The sequence below is a fragment of the Acomys russatus genome, chromosome 20 (assembly GCF_903995435.1).
Source record: "Acomys russatus chromosome 20, mAcoRus1.1, whole genome shotgun sequence".
Taxonomy (NCBI): domain Eukaryota; kingdom Metazoa; phylum Chordata; class Mammalia; order Rodentia; family Muridae; genus Acomys; species Acomys russatus.
In genome coordinates this window covers 69,969,734-69,990,777 of record NC_067156.1, presented here as the reverse complement: position 1 = coordinate 69,990,777, position 21,044 = coordinate 69,969,734, and the positions used below count along the sequence as shown (strand labels likewise).

Below are 21,044 nucleotides of genomic sequence, written 5' to 3'. Positions count from 1 at the left end.
TTTATTAAACAACTCTTTTACTTATTTTAGAAAAAATAGAGATAAAGATAAAATCTGCCAGAGTGAATTTCATTTACATTTATTTCTGTTTATTGAACACCTGAGTTTGGTTCTCAGCCCACATGGTGGCTAACAATTGCCTCTTAACTCCAGGAGCAGGGCGCGCACCCTCTCTTACCATCTGGGCTTCTGTGGCACTGAATGCCAGTGCTGTGCTTACATAGATGGAGGCAAAGCAGCCACATGCACAAGGCATAACACCGTCTGTTTGCACAGAAGCATCAGTGAATAGTGCACTTCCACTCAGCCAGCCCATTTTGTCCTGTAGATGAGACCGGGATGTGTGCATACTGTTTTCTGCAATTGCACACCTTCTCTTAGGCCATGGGTGCACATCTCTCTTGTTACTGCCTCGGCTTCTCACGGACCACTGTGTCCTTCTCTCCGTGCCCAGTCTTCGTCTCCATCCTTCCGGCTTTCTTCTGATCTCTTTTTGGTGTGTTGTGGTTTTGGCCAATTCTCCTTCCTTCCTTCCTTCCTTCCTTCCTTCCTTCCTTCCATAGCCCTCTCCACTTGCATAAGTGTTCTCCTGATCACAATACACATCTACATTTGTTAACTGGATCTGTGGTGACTTCTCTGTGCCTTGCACTCAGACATGCCCACTGGAGTCTAATATAGGGCGTGGCACTACCAGGAGCCATGGTTCTGGTAATGTGTGGTCTTCAGCAGAAGCGAGCAGTGATCACAACAAAACATCTGTAACTTGTTAGAAACAGAAGTTACTATATAAAATTAGTAGAAAATACTATTTACTATTTGCTTAACGTCATTTTAAGGATGTTCATACTTATTTAATAAAAAAGACATATTCAGCAAAATAGAAAAAAATTCCTGTATTTACAAATGATATTTCCATCCAAAGTCAAATAATATCATGTTAAATATATTTATGAATATTTTGAATTATCATAGGAAAATAGATTGTGAGCAATATTTTTAAGAACCATTATTTGATATTTTATTTATATATTTATTCTTTAGGGATATGGGTTTTATTATGGGAGTAAATTAGTCTGCTTCATGTTATATAGTGCAAATATATTTAATGATGAAAAATAAGTTGCTGAGTTTGCGGTAATTTTGTACACACAATTTTTAATTTTTATTGAAAATTGCTATTGGTCAAGAAAATCTCTCAAAATTCTAAGTTGCCATGAGTATTCTTAGTGTATCCTAAGCCCTGTTTGTTCCTACATGCTGTTATTGCTAGCTGCAGGTTCTATTCACATTTTCTCTGTAAATGCATTTTTACAGATGTGCTTTTTGTTTCCTTGTCTTCTGTTCCATTCAGACTGGAATGTGCGTTCGTGTACTTTCTTCTCTTTGAACCTAGAATTATGATGTGTTCATTTGTTCCTTGTTTCCCTGTAGCAGGTGCTCTTGTAATAGTTACTCAGCAGTCACTATATGGCAGGCGTTGTGGTAAACACTATTTATTTAAATATGAACAGCGTCTGTATAAAATAGGTATAATTATCCACACAGTGCCTTAGGAAGGAGGGACTTAGTGTCGCCCTAAAAACTTGCTCACCCCTCTTGTGTGCTGAGTAGAGTTGGAGTCCTGACTCTACCACAGGGCCTTTTATTGTGGTTCCCTGGCACCCTTAAATGTGTAAGTCCAGTCCTGTCGATACATTTCCTGATTTCACATTCAACTTTGCTGAGGCATGAAAAGTTTGTGATCCCCCAAATTCTTATTTGGGTAATGTTTAATCTCTGATTCAGTAGTGTAAGAGCCTGAGTGTCTGCAGCTCACTGTAATTCAGGAACAGTGTCAGGTGCGACCCACCTACAGGAATACACAAGACAGGGCCTGCCTGTCAGGGCTTCCAGCTGGACAGCTAGCCTGCTAGGTCTTTGGTTTCATTCTTCCCAGCTTCACACACCACAAGCAGTTTAGTTAAATAGATCATACACCAAGGATACACATTTTCTAAATCTCCTGTAAGTCTGTTAGATGCACACTTGCTGTAGCTACAATACTGGGTGGTGCAGTAAATTTACAGAATACATTTGTTTTCTGCCTGGACTTTCATTGTTCACCAGCACAGACCTAACAGTGAGATACATGTGCTATGTGGCAGCTTTCTTTCCTCCTTGCAGTTTCATAGTTTTAAGATGCACTTTTAGTGGTCTGTCTTGGTTAGGGTTTGTATTGCTGTGAAGAGACACCATGACCACAGCAACTCATGCAAAGGGAAGCATTTAATTGCAGCTGGCTCACAGTTTCAGAGGTTCAGTCCATTATTGTCACAGCGAGAAGCATGGCGGCGCATAGGCAGACATGGCGGTGCACAGGCAGACATGATTTTGTAGGAGACAAGAGTTCTACATCCTGATCCACAGGCAGCAGCAGGTGAACTGGCTGGAGCCTCTGAGACCTCAAAGCCTGCCCCACACTAACACACCTTCTTCAACAATGCCAGACCCCCCCAGCAAGGCCACACATGCTCTCACCCCCCCCCCCCCCCCCCAAGCAAGGCCACACATGCCATCACCCCCTCTGTGTCAAACACATGAGTCTGCGGGAGCCATTGTCACTCACACCACCACAGGGCCCACAGTATGACCAGAAATGGGTGTGTGGATAGCTCTTTAGGTAAGTGGTTTTCACACAGGAGTGTTGCCCGATATGGCTATTGGTGAAATTCCTTGGTGCCGTCATGTGTGAGGTGCGTTTTATTTTATATCAGCTTCTGTTGACACCACTTACGGGCAAATAAATGTAGGCATCTTGGTGTTAGAATTCTTTACCTGACCGCTTGTCTTCGTAATTGAAACCATATCATCTGCTAGAATTTGTTGAGGACCATGCCAACACCAGGGCTTAGATCTAGCACTTGTACCCTGCCTCTCATGATGCCAGTACATCAGGGTTTCTTCCTTTATCACAGCCTTCCCATAAAGTGCTTCGCCTGCCTGATGTCACTAGGACTTGGAGAGTGCACATAATCTCCTCAACTTCACCCTGTCCTAAATGGCAGAGCCAGGACTGACCTGTTGTTCTGCTGGCCTTCCTCAGGCTGCCATGTGGTCCTTAGACTTGTATTGTTTTCAGTATAATAGAATGAGATCATATTATCTAGACGTAGGTCCACATTAGGCACTTTCCTGTATTGAGTCATCAGCCTTGCCAGCTAGTTTCGTAGCCTGTTGTCTTTTTGGTGACCCTTTTCTTTAGTAGAGATTAAAAATGTCAATAATTTGGTTGTTGGCTCAACCTGGTTTGCAGTGAGCCAGCTGTGTGCTGATGTCTCAGTGGGGTGTTCACAGGGATGGGTGTCATGGCGCTGTGTTTTGTGTATATCAGATGGTGTCTTTGAATTTACAAGATCACATTCTTCATAACCTGCCCTTTTGCCAATGTGGCTTGAAGTAACTTCCCTCCAGGATTGTCTGTTTCCTTCCAACGACCTTGCTTTCATTTCAACCTGGGATCTATGCAAAACTGAGCCCAGCCCAAAGGGGGCACTGCAGTGTCTGCCACAGAGTAGGGCCCCGGCTCAGAGCTGCCTTCTACTACCTGCATTTCAGCACTCTGCCTTTTTCATGGTGTGGCTTAGAGTGGCAAGCAAGGTACAGCTGAATTTTGTGGCTTCTCACATCTCTCTGTGCTTACGATGCTGCATTGACTTTGATAAGGCATATTGCCATCAACGGCAGTGAACCTGAAGGACTGATGGAAGAGATGTTCTCATAACCTATAGTGTGGGGAAACTATTTTGAAGTGAAATTTAAAGGAAGAATCACTTATGGAAAACTAGAGTGTAAACATTAGCTCTGTTTTGTAGTTTTGACACCCAAACTCACTTAAGGGATACAATTTCAGGCACTTGTGTTAATCCCAAAGGTGCCGGGAGAAAGACTACCTATCCAAATAATCATGTCCAAGTTAATTAAAGCAAACATTTTTATTTATGTACACGGCCGCCAGCCCCTAAGGTGGGGTTGAAGGGCTCAGCACTAGATGTGAGGAAGAGGATTTTGTAGCTTAGAGGTATAGAGTTTCCAAAAAGGGAATTTAGCTGGGGAAAATAGGCGGGATTATAGAAACAGAACATAACATTGTAAGTTAGCCACATCAACCTCCTGAATCAAAGAAATGACCATGAGGTATTCAACAAGGTCTTCATAATAAGGTTGTCATAACAACAGGTAGTCATAACATCCTTTTGAAACAAAGGTAGGCTCGCAGATAGGTTGTTACAACTTTTTGCCACAGAGACATGATTACAGTTTTCTGGAACAGAGTGATTTGGAGCTAAAGTTACAAGTAGAGCATAGCTCAACCCTTCAGAAACAGAGATTTAAATATAAACAGGAATGAGCCTAGTTTGTCTTTACAGTGAGAGGACTTCTAATCCCAAGGTAGAGGCAGGATGGTTTATCATGTGCAAAGCAGTTAACTGACCATGTTTTTAAAATACATTTTTACCTTTGTTTGTTAACTGTGTGTGTGTGTGTGTGTATGTGTGTGTGTGTCCCCATGCATGCATGAGTGTGTGCGTGTGCTCATGTGTGTGTGTGCTCATGTGTGTACGTGTGCTCATGTGTGTGCGTGTGCTCATGTGTGTGCATGAGTATGTGTGTGTGTGTGCATTTGTGCTTCCCACAGCCTTTTGTGGATGCCAGAGGACAACTTAGAGGAGTTGGGTCTCTTCTTGTGACACATTGGTTGTGGTGAGTGAACACAGGTCATCAAACTTGGCAACAATCTGCTACTTCTTGAGCTATCTTGTGAGCCCCTACCACCAATCTTTCAAAAATAATTTGATTTACATTTTTCAGATAATCAGGGTATTGTCTGATGGACAGCTTCGACTAGGACCTTTCTGTCATTGCTGGGCTCGTGAGCAGTGAGGCAGCCTTCTGTCTGACATGTCTCTTCAGGTCTTGTAGCCTGTGTCAGTGCCCATGACCCCAATTGATCTTAAACCAGCTTTACTTCTTCTCTCCTCTAGTAATGTGAGCTTTCTTTCAGAACCCACAGCTAATGCTGCCAAGCTGAGGTTAACACTATTTATAGGGCATCACTTGAAGAGTCAGTTACATAACCCCCCCCCCCCCACTCCTGGTATATGTGTGTGGGGAGGGTGGGGCAGAGACAGAAAGAATGAGCTGACTCCTCTTAAAATGTGAGCTGGTGAAAGTCAGACCCCACTCTCTTCTGGTGCCCCATATTTGACCACGTCCTCTGGATGGGGAGGCCTGGTGGCACTCAGAGGAAGGATAGCAGGCTACCAAGAAGAGACTTGATACCCTATGAGCGTATACAGGGGGAGGAAGTCTCTCTCACTCACAATCATAGGGGAGGGGAGTTATGGGAAAATGGGAGGGAGGGAGGAATGGGAGGATACAAGGGATGGGATAACAATTGAGATGTAATCTGAATAAATTAATAAAATATATTAAAAATGTGAGCTGGTTAAGTCACCTGTTTTGTGTGTACAGTGGCTTTACCTACAGAATAAAGCTAAGGCCTTTATGGTCTACCCCACTGTGACTCTTGCCTACCTGGCCTGTTCCAGCTTGTGCACCGCAGCCTGGCCTCCATTCTGCTTTACGGTTTATGTACCTTCTCCTCAGGGCTGTTAGGTAAGTCCAGAGGAGCAGACGGCTGTGCTGGGCCCTCTTCCTGGACCCATCAGCCCTGCTCACCCAGTTGTCTAGGATGGTTCACCCTCTAGCTCATGCCCCTACTTTTCTTCTTCTTCTCCCGCTAGCATCACTTAAAGTACTTTGTTTTCCTCACTCCTCGTGGATTGCCTTCCTCACTAGACATTGCATTTCCAAAAGGCTAGGACTTTATTGGTTCATGTGTGCAACAGAGCTGTCTAGATCTATTCCTTGCCCAGTAATGGCTCCTTGATGTTTGTATAAATTAAAAGGATACATGCATGGTATTCAGTCTCCATGAAGGAACCACGGGCTTTGTGCTGCTTTCCCTGTTCTTGTGTTGTGGCTATAAAGTGGACCTCCAGGAAGGCCTAATGCTACTTCTTTGGCTTTTTTGGTTTTGTGCAAAACTCGCTCAACCTGACACATACTAAGTGATAATTAACATGCTGGCCAAGAGCATGGGTGTTTCATAGGAGCAAGGCATTTCATCTGGAGCTTCTTTGTAGGGACATTTTGTTTCTGGTTGTTTCTATGAATTATAAGCACTGTCAGTGGTGTATTAGTGCAGTGGGGGAGATAGGTTACATTCACGTATCTCTTCCAGTTGACGTCTCTTTGGCCGGCCGGGCACGCCGCACACCTTTTAAAACTCAGCGATTGTGCTGACGCCATTATGCTGCTCATAGTCCATTTGTTTATTTGTTTGTTTATATTTAAAATAAAATACTTTTATTGATTCTTTGAGCAATATTCACCATATCCCCAAACTCATCCCAGATTTCCATCCTCAGCTTCCTACCCCCCCAACTTCAGGTTTTTCCTTTCTTTTAATTTTTTTACTTTACATCCTGATGGTAATTCCCTCTCTTGTTGCCTCCTGGTCCCACCCTCCCTCTGTCTCCCCCCTGCCCCTCCCCCTCCTCCTTGTCCTCAGAAAGGGGAGTCCTCTTCCTCTATAGTCTGACCTCAGCCTATGGAGTCTCATCTGCACTGTCTGCATCCTCTTCCTCTGTGGCCTGGCAAGGCCGCCCACCAGGGAGAAGCAATCAGTGTGTTGGGGTCACCACAGTCCATGTCAGAGGTAGCCTCTACTCCCCAAATCATGGGACCTAAAAGGAGACTGTGCTGCCCGTCTACTACATCTGATCTGAGGGTCTAGGTCGTCACCATGAATGGTCCTTGGTCTGTGCATCAGTCTCTGTAGCACTCCGCTTCTGCTTGCATTTGTTGCCTCCATTGGTCTCCTTGTGGAGCTCCTTACCCCTCCAGGTCCTTTTATTCCACAAGTCTTCCATAAGACTCTCTGTGCTCCACCATGAAGTTTGGAGTGAGTCTCAGCATCAGCTTCGATCCCCCACTGGGCGGAGGCTTTCAGAGGACCTCTATGGTAGGCTCTTTCCTGTTCCTTCTCTTGAGCTGCTTCTGGTGTCTATTCTATCTGTCCATCTGACAGAGAATTAAGCATCCTCCCTAGGGTCCTCATTGTTACTTAGTTTCTTTAGGTCTGTGTATTGTAGTGTGGTTATCCTGTATTATGTGACTAATATCCACATACAGGTGAGTATATGCCATGTGTACCATGTGTGTCTTTCTGGGTTACCTCACTCAGGATGGATGATCTTTTCTAGTGCTATCCATTTGCCTGCAAATTTCAAAATTCTCTTGTTTTTAAAAGCTGAGTAGTCTTTCATTGTGTAAATGTACCACAGTTTCTTTATTCATTCTTTGGTTGATAGACATCTAGGTTATTTCCAGATTCTGGCTATTATGAATAGAGATACTGTGAACCTAGTTGAACAAATGTCCGTGTTGTGTGGTGAAGCAACTTTTCGGTATATGCCCAGGAGTAGATAATCAGGTCTTGAGGTAGAACTATTCCCAATTTTCTGAAAAAGCACCAGATTGACTTTCAAAGTGGCTATACAAGTTTGCATTCCCACTAGCAATGGAGGAGTGTTTCCCTTTCTCCACATTGTTGCCAGCATGTGCTGTCACTCGAGTTTTTGATCTTAGCCATTCTGATGGATGTAAGATGGAATCTCAGAGTCATTTTGTTTGCATTTCCTGGATGACTAGGGTCATTGAACATTTCTTTAAGTGTTTCTTGGCCATATGATATTCCTCTGTTGAGAATTCTCTGTTTAGTTCTGTACCCCATTTTTCATATTTTAAAGAGAAAACTATAAAGAATTGGCATTTAAGTTAAACTGGATGAGTAAATATTTTTCAATTGAACATAAGCTCATGTTCTAGTCTGAACACATTTTCAGTTTTTCCCAAGATTCTCTAATAGTGACAAATCACCTCTTGAGTTGTTTCCCCACCTCGGCCCCTGCAAAGGCAGAGCCTAACAATAGAGATGCTCAGCCGACTTCTCGGGGAAGACTTTTCTCCCTGTTGTTCTTGTTCTCCTATCACTGCAACATGTTTACTTAGTTGGGTTTTTCTTGTCGTCGTTGTTGTTGTTTTTAAGCTTTAGCGTTCTAATTAATAAATGGTTCTCTATTAAAAAAGTGCACTCTGGTTTCTGAGTTCAAATCTCTTAAATTGTACTTGGTCATATAAATAAGCTGTGCTTTGCAACTTTGCGTTTTTAACCTTTGCTCTTTGCTATTAGCTTTATGTATTTTTAATTATTGGAAAATGGAGGACAGTAGGAAAGTTATGACTTAAATAGACTGTTGTTATTACTGTATTCTTTTTTCAGGAAATGAAAAATGTTATTTATTCTTAACAAATCAAGCAGAAACAAATATAGAACATCTTATGTTGTTGTTTTTTGGCTCTTCCCTTAATATTATCACAGTTTGATTCTTTAAATGTGATTATTATCTTCCCATGATGATGACTGATGATGTGACTGGCTACTCGGGGTTGTAAAGCATCTACTGTAGTGGTTGTTGTTGCCTGCCATGTAAAACAGAATGAATGGTGCATTCAGTGTATGCAAGGTTATTTGAATAATGAAGTAAAATTATTTTAAAATGCAAACATATTATCTTCTCCCAAACATTTTTCTAATACTATATGAAAATAACTAAGTAGATACTATTTTCAGACGGAGGCCTTTGTGACTCTAGAGGTTTGTTTGCTTTTGCTTTTTGTTGGAAATGTCCTGTGAGAGGCTGCAGTGGTCCACATTCTTCCCGCTGCCCGTGTGCAAACATGTCCAGATGAATTCAGTGCTTAATGTTAACAGTCTTATAACATGCCAGTTTGATTTGTAGCCTTTCATATCATAGAATGCTAATTAAAATCATATTTTTGCATGTGTCATGCCTTTCATGTACATATGCAAATAGATTCTGTTGCCTTTCAGCTATTAGTAATTAACTTTATGAAGGACAGCTGTAATACATAATTAACAAAAAATGTTTGCAAGCCCTTTACACTCAAAGTTACAACAGTAAATCCCCTGCCCCTCCCCCCCCCTTTTCAAATTAGCCATTTTGTCTAATGCTTCAGAATGAAATCTGGTGCCTTAGAGAGTCACGTGATTGATGTGATGCTGTGTGGAAGGACAGTGTTCCTGTGCTGGATGTGTGCTCTGTCCATTCCACACATAGGCTTATAAGCTGCACTGTTTGTAAAGTAAGATCGTGGGCTGGGTGGTACTCCATTTGTTTTGCTTATATTGGTATTTTCTTGGCACAAAAGCACATTTGTACATGTGGGCGCATCGTGTACATACAGTTGGCACTTGCATCATTAAATAAATCTTCCAATCACTGCCATATTTTTCTAGAAGCTTCATACAGGTATCCATTTTGTGTTTTACAATCCCTTAAATAAATGACATTTTCTCAAGCCCATTTTATGCTTGAAGTGTGAGATCAGCTACAGGGCAATGTGTGTTATACCATGGTACTTTTTTCTCTCTCACCAACTGACTTGCGAGACAGTGACTAAAGGACCACAGTCACTATGTTGATCTTCTGGACACTTACAGTATTCATGAAGCAGAGATGGAGCTCATCGATTTCGAGGTGCTTATGTCTTTTGCTACCAAGGAGGATGGTTCTTTCAACTGTCCTAACGAGTATGTCCATGTTGTACTAGTGTATGCCTGTATCAGAAACATGCTCAATTAAATGTCTCTAAAAATTTCCAGCCAAGTGTCAAGATATAATTTTACAATTAATTTTCATTTATTTTAGGGTTGCTTTTGTGATGAAGAAGCATTTAAATACTCACCTACTAGGCAAGCATGGAGTTGGCACCCCCAAAGAAAGGTAATTTTCATTTTTCTGTATTTTGTATTAAATAAGTACAGTTACTTTATCCATTTTTGCTTTTGTTTAATGAACTAACTTCTCAAATTTGTGCCAATGGCTCATCTTGAATTTGTAGCTTCCTTTTTGAACCCCGTTTATTATGTCAAGTTTTCAGAAAACTGAAATGGCATAAGGTAATTTTAAAAGTCACGTCTGGAAACACTGAAAAAGACACACACATACACACACACACACACACACACACACACACACACACACACACAGAATTAAATTGGAGGGATTTGAATCCTATAAAGACCTTAGTATATGCTGAAACAAGTGTTTTGGGGGTAAATGACTAAATTTTGTCTTTATTGTAGTTTTATTTTGAAGTTTAAAAATAATGTGTTTGAGTTCTTACTATAGACTTAAGCGTTGCTTATATTAAAATAGAAATATCTTGCGTCATTCACCAAATAATACTACAGTTACCATGTCATGAAAAATAATACTACAGTTATTGAATCATCAGCTGCCTGGTTTACTTGTCCTTGGTGGTATCATAATTAGCTTTATCATGTAGGTAGGCTTAATTATTTTAGCTGAAATGATATCTGGCAGTGTCAGCTACCAGGTGAGTATGGCTACTCCTGACAAATTTTAAGCTTTGGAAGTATATTCACTCAGTTCTTTCAGAACTGAAGGAAGGTTTTCAGCTTCCCTCAAAACTTCTAAGAAAATATTCTAGATTTCTACACTCCTGAGTGTGAGTTATGACATGTTGACAACTGTGAAGTCATCTCCCAGAGAGTCAGAAGGCCACAGCAATTTTAGCAATATCTAAATTACCTAATGGCCCTTCCAAAAATAGATATGCTCTCATGTCCTGTCTATTAGGAATTTCACTAGAGTATTTTTTCTGAAGCATTAGTTTTCTTCACATTAGCATATGCTTAGAGGCTATTGCTTTGTTCAAATATTGGCGTGTTGTATCTGATTCCTTTGCATCTAAACCTCATTTTCTCATGCTTTTCTCTGAAATATTGAACTTATTTCTGGCCAAAATATACCCAATTAACAAGTGATTCCTAGACAACATTATTCTTGAAATGTAGAGAAGTGTAAACTGTCAAAGACTAATCTGGGATGTGGCAAAGGTCCACGTTACACTTTTTAAAAATTTAAAAACTCATTTTTATCACTATGTTCGTTTTGCTTTTATATGAGTTATCTCAATTCTGTAATCTCAAACAGTACATTATGGTTCTAATTTTATAGCTATAAGATGTATAAATGGTTTTTTCTAACTTAGATCAAAATCACATATGTATAATTAATTTTTATACATATGTAGATTTTTTTATGCAAATACTTTTAGTGAGAAGACACCTTTTATATAATATATCATGACTGTAAAAGCCATAGATTTACTGGTTAGCTTTGAGATTTACTTTTCTTGTGTTTTATAGGCACTTTCTGTTTTTTTAAAACTCTGTAGTATAAATAAAGTTAGAGAGATTGGTGGTTTGAGTGAGAATGATCTTTTCAGGCTCAGATGTTTGAGTAGTTGTTCGCAGGTGGCAGAAATGTTTGGGAAGGGTTAGGAGGTGTGGCCTTGTTGGAGAGTGTATGCCACTTTTAGGCGTCAGAAGCAAGCCTCTTCCCCGTTCTCCCCCTCCTCTCCCTCTCTCTGCCTTCTGTTTACTGATATATATGTGACCCCTTTTTATGTAAGGTAATATAGAATAAAAGAGAGATTCAGAAAGGGCCCAGGGATCAATTTACATTTTAGGATACTGATTTCTTCCCAGTAGACCCTGCCTCTTACAGCTTCTCACAATCTATGACAATGTTATCATAGATTGGTGACCAAGATTTAAACAAATTGCCCACTACAGAATATTCCAGATCATGCTGTGACAAAGAGATCACCTTTGTATGTGTGTGCGACACTGATATGGTTTTGCATTTACTATACTAGCCTTGCCAAGTAGTGTAAAAATGCTGTTAGATTATCTGGATGGCTACTTTTAAGTATTTCAAGTGACAGCATTCATATAAACTAGGTTACTTTGAGTTTTTCTTCTAGTTTAAAATTCGTTGATTCAGATGTGTTTGTGATGCCACCTTCTTCCTGGTGTGATTGTGTAGAGTGGTGAATCAGATTCCTTTGAGTTAGGTATAAATGCATTTGTAATTGTCCAGCTGTGGTTGAGGAAGACCATGATTTACAAATGTAATCTACTACAAGACTTCTCCCGTGTGTGTGTGTGTGTGTGTGTGTGTTTGTGTGTGTGTGTGCGCGCGCGCGCGCGCGCGCGCATTTTCTTTAAGCATCATGGCAATGCTGTATTTTGTTGTACTTTCAGTTTGGGAACAATGTCATTAAGTGAAAGATTTTTCTCACCTATTTTCAAACATTGATGCTTTGACTATAATTTTGCAAGCTTGCGATCTTTTAATTTTTTGCAGGACAGTATAATCAGTTTATTTTTTATGTTTGGAATTTGATTCTACTCTCTAATGCATTGCCTATTACAGAAAAATGTAAAAGAAGTTAGCTAAATAGGCTTTGACAATTAAATTAATAATGCATTTTGTTGTAAGTATTTAGCCCTTGTGCTTTGACTGATATATGCAAAATAATGATTTATTAAAAACAAAGTCACATACTTACACTATAAAGGTTGATGAACCAATACATTTTGTCAGCATGACTAGCATTTGGACAAAACCCTAAATTTTTACATTTTTTTCAGATTTTATGAATACTTGAGATGATGATAGCTAGGCGTTTCAAGAGTCCAATTTTCATGTCTAAATTTGCGTCAGTTCACCTGAAGGTGGTATAACATACTATTTGTGCAATATTTTACACTCAGGTAAAAGGAATTGAATATTACCGCAACTAGCTCATATTTTTAAATAATAAACTCCCAATTAATTTGAAAGTCTATTCTGAAGTACTTCCTATTTTAAATGAGAGTAATTATCTCTGTTGTACAAGTGAAAGGGAAAGTCTGTGTAACACCTTGATTTTAAGCATAATAGTCTGGAATGAGGCATCTCTACAGGTACTGTGGGTGCCGCCATAGGAATGTGCTTCTTGTGAGGCCACGTCTGTGTGACATGGGGAGTTATGTCTGTGTAATGTAGTGCTCAAAATCAGCAGGCTCTTACAACATTGCAGATGAGAAGGGCGTGCTTTTGTGTAGGATTTCCATCTGCTTGTTTGATTATTTTATGCTGCTGAGCGAGTGAGCGAGTGTGTGTATCTATGTTGCATACTGTCAGAAGTGTCTTTGCTGGAGAACCCTTCCAGAATGCTTATGGCACCACGTTAATAATAAGAGATTTAAAATTAGGTAGTAAATAATAACCATAAGGGCTCAATGATCTTATATCCAGAAGAAATGCACCTGTAATTTAATAATGACTATCTAGATCGCAGTCTGTGTCTGTTTTAGTGAAGCCATGTGTGGAAGATGTCAGCACAGCTGTGCGTTGTTTCTGTGCACGCTGGAAGGCATTCCTGCAGATTCCCTTCAGGCAGATGTACCTGTATAGTACTGTTGGCTTCTCTTTCATTGGGCATTTGAGAACCCACTGGGTGTAATTAAGGCCACTTGCATGTGCATGGGTAGATCATGGGCGACTCAATAGTGGGTATACCTCTAGAGACAACTGAGTCCCCTGTCGAGCAGCTGTTAGCTGTCCTTAGTGCCTCAGGCACAGATGGGCCCCTGTTGCACCAGGGGCAGTGGCCTACATGTCCAGCACTGCCAGCCATTGATGACTTTTTCCATATCAGCCTGCATAGCGTATGCCTGCACCATGAACGCTGATATTGGAAAGGAAGTTTACACATTAATTTGAACTAGGTTTCATCATGTCTTGTAACCATAATATAAGGTATTTTCAGCAATAGGGTCTCATCATCTAGCTCTGGTGAGCAGCTGTCAGAAATAACAATAGCTTGTTTTGTTTGGGGGTAGCCAACAGGGAGGTATCCCACCTCTGGCCACAGGACTTTGCTTAGTAACCTGTGACTTGCCGAAGTCTGTTTTCCTTGTCACTACTAAGCAAATTCTTTCCCCTCATGGCTGGAAAGAAGGAAGCTTTAGTCCTGTCAGTTTGGCCACTTTGCTTAAAAGCAACAGTATGAGGTATGGCACTGTGGATGGTTTGGGGTGTGAGGTATGGCACTGTGGAGGGTTTGGGTGTGGCCATGGCACTGTGGAGTGTTTAGGGTGTGGCCATGGCACTGCAGAGGATTTGGGGTATGGCATATGGCACTGTGGATGGTTTAGGGTATCTATCTTGGGTCCTTCCTTTTCTCTTTTTTCCTCAAAATGTTTGTGTGCTAAAATAGTATCAAGACATCGTTTCCTCTTCTATTTGTTTAGTTTTGAAATTTTGTTGTGCCAATATTTTTCATGAAACATCAAGATACCATTCAAAACAGTACTTGATGTTGAAATTGTGACCACTGATCCATGATAGTGGTACTTTGGGTTGTTTAGGAATGTTTCATTCTTTGAATGAAATAATACGCTTTTCAATATGAATGACCCACGGAGCAGTGGACTGGGTGTTTCCTGCTAGAGCAGACCTTACATACGCTGCGTGGTTTTTCCCGTGTAAGTTAGAGTTATCACTCGGCTTGTGTATCCACACTTTCTTTTACTAGAAGATAGCCTCTCGAATTACTTAGTAGTAACTGTGGTAGACACTGTTTCCCATGTGGTTGAAGTGGGCAGGTGGTCTCACTTGTGTGCTCTGATTCTTTATGCTCCTTCTGCTGTCACCGGGTGTGTCACTTCACAAGGCACCTGTGGTCCAGGACTTCCCCCATCATCACCCCCTTGGTCTTCCCTCGTGTCTGCCTGTGCTTTTGCTTTTTTGTTTGTTTGTTTGTTTTGTTTGTTTTTGAATCAGCTTTTCATTTCTTTCTTAACACTACCCACACAAGTCAACTTAGGAAAAAGAGTACATAATGACCTTCTGTCTACATTAAAAATACTTACAGTGTAGTCAAGTGAAAGGCAGGCATGATGGCTCTTCAGTCTTGCTTACTCTAGTAAGTCAGGAAGCTGTTACATTTTAGTAAGTTAATTAACATATTGAGTGTTTCCAGGTTCCTTTTCTTCTGTCTTTTTCACACTCTCATCTGTGGACAGTTCAAAATAATAGTCTGTGATAGTGTAACAATATTTTTATGAAAAGGAGATTTTAATTGAACGAAAGCCTAGTGAATCTCTTCTCAGTAGAATGGTAAGAGTCACATTATTCATCCACAGGCAGTGTTGCTCCTTATGGAAGATTGCATTCTGTGCTTTAGTGGGGTCAGTCAGTAGCTTGTTTGTGTCTAAGGGAGACACACGGTTTCCATAAAAGTCACCCTGCCGACGTTTGGGTACTATCTTTCTGCTGTGCTGATCACTTTGTTGCCCTTGTTTGCCACTGGCGTACTGCTGCAGGGAGGGGTTCTGCTTATATCTGCTGTTAAGACTCGTAGGTGAATGCCAGCACTAATGCCTGTAGCTATGTCCAGACTCCACAGAGGTCCAGGGCCCTATCCTGTGGCTCAAGATTGGCTCTGAGCCTGGCATTCTCCTGCCTCAGCAGCGTGTGCTGGCACAGCACGTGTGCTGAACCATGCTAGGCTTCTCGCATTCCGTGTTTAGAAGTCGCTTTCTGTTTCCCCTCTCTGTTATCGTTACTCTAATTGTCACTAGGAGCTGGTTCCTTTCACTGTGCTGTTTTTGTTTTCTTTGTCCTCTGGATCTATTTTATATTACATTTATTATGATAATGATTTAATCTTTAAAGAAGTTTCAAGAAATTACATGAAACTCAGCTTCCGTGTTAATTCAGTGTTTGGGCTGTTCCTTAAAATGTCACGTTGTGCCTGTAAGACTCAGGAAAGTGATTTCTCTTTGGTGTTTATTTCAGGAGGAGTTGTGCTTTCCTGTAATGATTTGTCGTTTTAGACTTGGGTACTAGCGAGTCATGTATGTAATTGAGTTTTCCTCTCTGTGTTCACTGCTGGGAAGCTTGGGGCCTAAACTGTGACCTCCTGAGTGAGTGGGAAGGGCTGCAGGGAGCGCAGTTTATTTACTACTCTTATTTCCAGTTTCACTTTTTTCACTCTTCATGAGGAAGCCCATTTTATGTGAGTGATATATTAACAAGCTCACGTAAATCAACACGCTCATAGTTCAGGGGCAGTGGTGCATTAGGAACTTTTAAAGTTAAGTCAATACTTTCCTGCAGGTTCATGTGTCTGTAGCCTCTTGATTTTATGTCTCTCTCTTGACCACTATACAGCCCTATTCCTGTATACTTTTTGAATGTTCTTTCTATATCGGATGAAAACTTTTTACACACTTTAAGGTCCTGTTTCAATTCATTTTGCAGAATTTTCTCTTAATTTAACAAAGACTTGCTCCTAAGCTCTCTGTGCAGTTGATATGTGTGTGCTTCCCAGCAAGAAGGGTCTTTACTCTCCTTTACAGCAGCTCACTTGCTCTCAGAAGTTCTGCTTCTTTGTCATATCCTGGCCATGATATGCAAATGTTGGGGTGTCTCTGAGAATAATGGAGAATTTCTTGTTTCTAGAAACTCAAAGTTGTGTTTGGGTTCTTATTCTGAGAATTAAAAAAAAATTTAGTGGTCACAGTAGGAGGAGTTTTAGAAAGAAGTTAGTTTATAAGTGGAAGATCAAAAGAGAGGCAGGAGTGAGAAGTGCTTCTGTGTAGCAAGGAGGGGCTTAGGATACAGGCTTGTCCAGCTGCTAGTCTGAGGGCCTTTTCAAGGCCTTACGGCAGAGCGAGGCTGAGCTATGGGATGGAGGGTGGGCTTGGCTAGGCTGAGCTATGGGAAGGAGGGTGGCTTGGCTAGGCTGCTGTTCCTCCCAGGTGTCCAGGTGCCTCTCTCAGTTTCATTACCTTTCTCTTGAGCAGCCTCCAGGCTTGGTGCTTATTTAGAGAGAATACAAAGAAACAAAAACCAAGGTTGTCTTCTTGCTTTCCTTGCCTCTTCCCCTTCTCTTCTCATCATCCAATATTGGTAATATAATATACTTGTTGCTTGTCTTATTTTGGATTTTATTTCCATGAGGAGACATCATGACCAAGGCAAACTTGATCTTTTATAAAGAGAAACATCTAATTGTGCCTGGTTCACAGCTTCAGAGGTTCAGTCCATTACCGTCATGGCAGGAGGCATGACGGTGTCCGGACAGACATGGTGCTGGAAGAGGAGCTGAGTTATGCATTTTGATTTATAGGCAGCAGAAGGAGACTTTGTGCCACACTGTTCATGGCTTGAGCATGTGTGACCTCAAGGCCCACCTCCACAGTGACACATTTCCTTCCACAAGGTCATACCTCTATTAGCGGCACTCCCTATGGACAAACATTCAAGCACAGGAGTCTGTGGGGCCATACCTGTTCAGCCCATCACACTCCTTTGTAAGAATTCTTGTGGTCATAGTCATGACACTTTAATTGTTACTCTTCTGTCACATTTAAGATCTTTTCCCCAACCACTCAAATAATGTGCAATGTTTGAAGATGGCAGCCTCTCCTCTCTGCCCATAAACTTTGCTTTGGGCTTGATGGGCAGAGACAGCACATACTAGGAAAGAGGAGGGTCTGTTGGCATGAAACAATCTGCCATTCCAGGCTGCCGTGGGTGCGTTTCAGCTGGGCTTTGAAGAAGGCCCCTGTGAAGGACTGCCTTTAAGTGAATTGTGGCTCACAGTGGCTCAAGAGTGCACGGTGAAGAGCTCTCTGAGGTGTGCACAGGGCAGCTTATTCTCAAGAGTGCACGGTGGAGAGCTCTCTGAGGTGTGCACAGGGCAGTTTATTCTCCAGAGTGCACGGTGGAGAGCTCTCTGAGGTGTGCACAGGGCAGTTTATTCTCCTCTTTTTCTCGGAGCTTGGGGCAGCCCCGGGACCTTGGGAAAGGCTTGGAGAGGATAGCAAAGGCAAGCACATAAGATGACAGACAATGTTTTAGTAAATGCTCAGCAGGGAAGATACTCAGTGGGATGGATGAAGGGTTGGAGTGTGAGGCTAAGAGTGCGATACTGGGTTGGATTTCGGCAAAGATGAACTTGAATGCTGCTGTGTCCTATCCCAGCTGAGAGTAACAGTACAGAGTCAGGTATTAAGGGAAAATATTTGGCACGTGGCTTGGCACTGCCTTGAGAGTGCTTCTGCTGAAGTCTATCTCTTTCCTGGGCTCTTGCATGTACATCAGTTTTATATCACTTTTACCATGTTGCAAATTCCAATGGCAAATAAGCCTTTTCGTCCATTAGTGGTATTGGTCGTAAGTTCTGTCTTCTACCTTCTTGGCTCTTCTCTATATGTTCTCTAAGATATCTGCCCAACATTTCATATCTGCTGGCTATCGTTTTTATCATGTATAAAGATCCCTGTTTTAGCTGGGCAGTGGTGACTCATGCCTTTAGTCCCAGCACTCGGGAGGCAGAGGCAGGCGAGGCCAGCCTGGTCTACAAAGTGAGTGCAGGACAGTCAAGGCTACACACAGAAACTCTGCCTCAAAAAACCAACCAACCAACCAACCAACCAACCAACCAAACAACAACAAACAACGCCCCCCCCCCCCAAAAAAAAAGAATAAGAAAAAGATCCCTCTCTTGCTGAGTCCCTTTCTTGCCTATTCCTTCTGTATTTGATTTTTTTTTTTTTAAACACAATCCCATGGAACACTAGAGATGAAGGGTATATATGTGTGTTTATGTTTACTTTTTAGGTTAGAATTTCCTTTTTCCTATCACTCCTCTCTTCCATAAAAGAAATCCAAAGATTATAATACTGCAGTGATAACAGTGCTACTCTACACTCCTTTAGCAGCAAGTCATCAGTCATAGCTGCAGCACCCAGCACTCTGGTAGTCTCCTGAACCAGCACCCAGCACTCTGGTAGTCTCCTGAACCAGCACCCAGCACTGTGGTAGTCTCCTGAACCAACACCCAGCACTGTGGTTGTCTCCTGAACCCGCACCTGATCAGCCTTACCTTTTCTTTGATCTGACTTAGCAGTAAGATGGAATGACACAGAGACTGTGAGCTTTTTCTTTATTTGTTGCATCTGGTTTTGCATATGAAATGAATTGATTAATTGGACAAAATAACTTAAATATTTTTCATGGCAATCTGGAGACGAGTATTGTTCTTAACATCACAGTGTAAAAATATCAGCTGATTTTAACTTTTAAGGAATGCACATGCTTCCTACCAACTAGTGTCTCACAGTTTTTGGCCTTTGTCTTCTTTTAATTTTATTTCCTTTTAGAACATTGGCGCATATATCTGGATTCTGTCTCAATATGCCTTCAACTCTTATCTTGAATTCCCAGTCACTGCCAGAGTTAAGGAGAACAGAAGCCCGCTAAGCTTGCTGCAGCCGTCAACTATGTGTACTTGCTGTTCTGGGTGCACTTTCCTCATGCAGCGCTGACTTGCTGCTGAGGCTCTTTATATCAGGGTCACTCGGGAGTTGATTATAAACGTCCAAAGCTGTGTTTCCTGAGGAAATCTCAGGACACACAAGGTTTGAAAGTACACTTTGTGGACTTGTAGCAAGGCAGTTTGGCCATCCATTTGAACCAGTGAGTAACTGTGTTTTTATTTTCTCAATCTGCAGTGCTATGATGGAAAAAGGTGAAATACTTACACAATTCTTTTTGATGACAGCTCTTTGATACTCCAATTCTTGTTGTGAGGGCAACATGGATGGTTAGGATGCAGTGATTCCATACTCACAGTGGAACGTTTGCTCCAATTTACAGAGACGTCATCTGCTATTCGCGTTCTGTATGAGGCTCTGATCATGTGGTTATCTCAAAGTTCTGCAGAGCACCTCTTTTATTTCAGCCGACCTTTACTTCAAGAGTCATTGCATTGCCTAGTAGTTATTAGATATTAAAACCTACTCAGGTTACATCATATAAAACCAGCATTTAACAGTGTGAAAAGTCAAATACTGTTAATTTAATATGAATTAACGTAAGTTTACATAGAAGTATTTCTAGCTGGCTAAAGGGTATAAAAATATGTTTCCAGGGATACCTCTCCATATCTGTTGCCATGGGTTTTAGCTGAATTGTGTAGGCATAAAGTTATTGTATAATCCAAATGCTGATTTCTGTCCCCTCTCCCCCATATCTGGTTGCAAACCGTGTTCTGAGTATCTCCTGTCTCAATGTTGTGAAAACACTGCTCCTCAATTGTCCCCTGGTATGCCAGTAAAGCAGCTTACAGCCAATCACTGAGCAGAGGAAAGACTAGGGCTGGACTTCCTTCTAATCAGGGAAGAGGAATTAGAAGAGAAAGTTGTAGATTCATGCATGGGGGATGCCCAAGGAGCATCAGGGGAGGAGCTGGAGCAAGGAAAGCTACAAGGTGCAGTGTCACCGCGGTGTGTGCTGGCAGGAAGCCAGAGTCGCTTAGAGGGCTAAGAATAGAGTGATAACTACTGTTACTGTGTTATGAAGTAGTGTGATAGCCAGGGCTAAAAGAGAAATTGAGAAACAAACACAGTTTTATAAAAATAACATTAACACCTTTGTTTTATGAACAGTGTCATGTTAGATACTGCATTAGGTTCTGAGCTCTGTATAGAAGGAAAGTCAAAGTGAGATGCAAAGCTGTCTGAGCTGGTCATGTCCCATCACTGTCACACTGTCACACTGAAAACCTTCTTTCACTGTCTTCAGGCTGGAACTGGTGTGCAGTGGATATTACTTTCCTGCAAACCATTTCCTGGGTTTACTTTCTGTGTAATTACCTCTTACTACTTAGGAGGCTAATGTGCCTCTGAGTACATTCTATGCTGTTTTCTTGCACATTGGCTCCAAACTAGGAGGTATGTTTTAAGGGAAATGACATTTTTTCTTTCTCAATATATAGTTTCACTTAGTCTAAATTTTAACTTGGAAATAGTACATGAAAATGTCCTGAAGGTTCGTGTGTATTATGTCAGCTTGTACGGTATGTTTCGTCATGAGTTAACATTGTTATAACATTCATAATACACATATATTATGTATCCCATAATTATGTTAACATAATGAGTCAGCATTGCCTGTGTTTCTTCCAGAGCAGGCAGTGCA

General features: G+C 41.3%; 1 protein-coding gene across 2 annotated transcripts in view; it reads left to right on the top strand.

Moving 5' to 3' along the window:
• The window catches only part of Znf407 (zinc finger protein 407), a 422,429-nt gene that overhangs the window by 169,932 nt on the left and 231,453 nt on the right, over positions 1-21,044 (top strand). For both annotated transcript variants that reach the window (XM_051163827.1, XM_051163828.1), the window contains exon 3: positions 9,840-9,914. In XM_051163827.1, the coding sequence (XP_051019784.1) occupies positions 9,840-9,914 (75 nt within the window). The remainder of the gene's footprint in view (positions 1-9,839; positions 9,915-21,044) is intronic.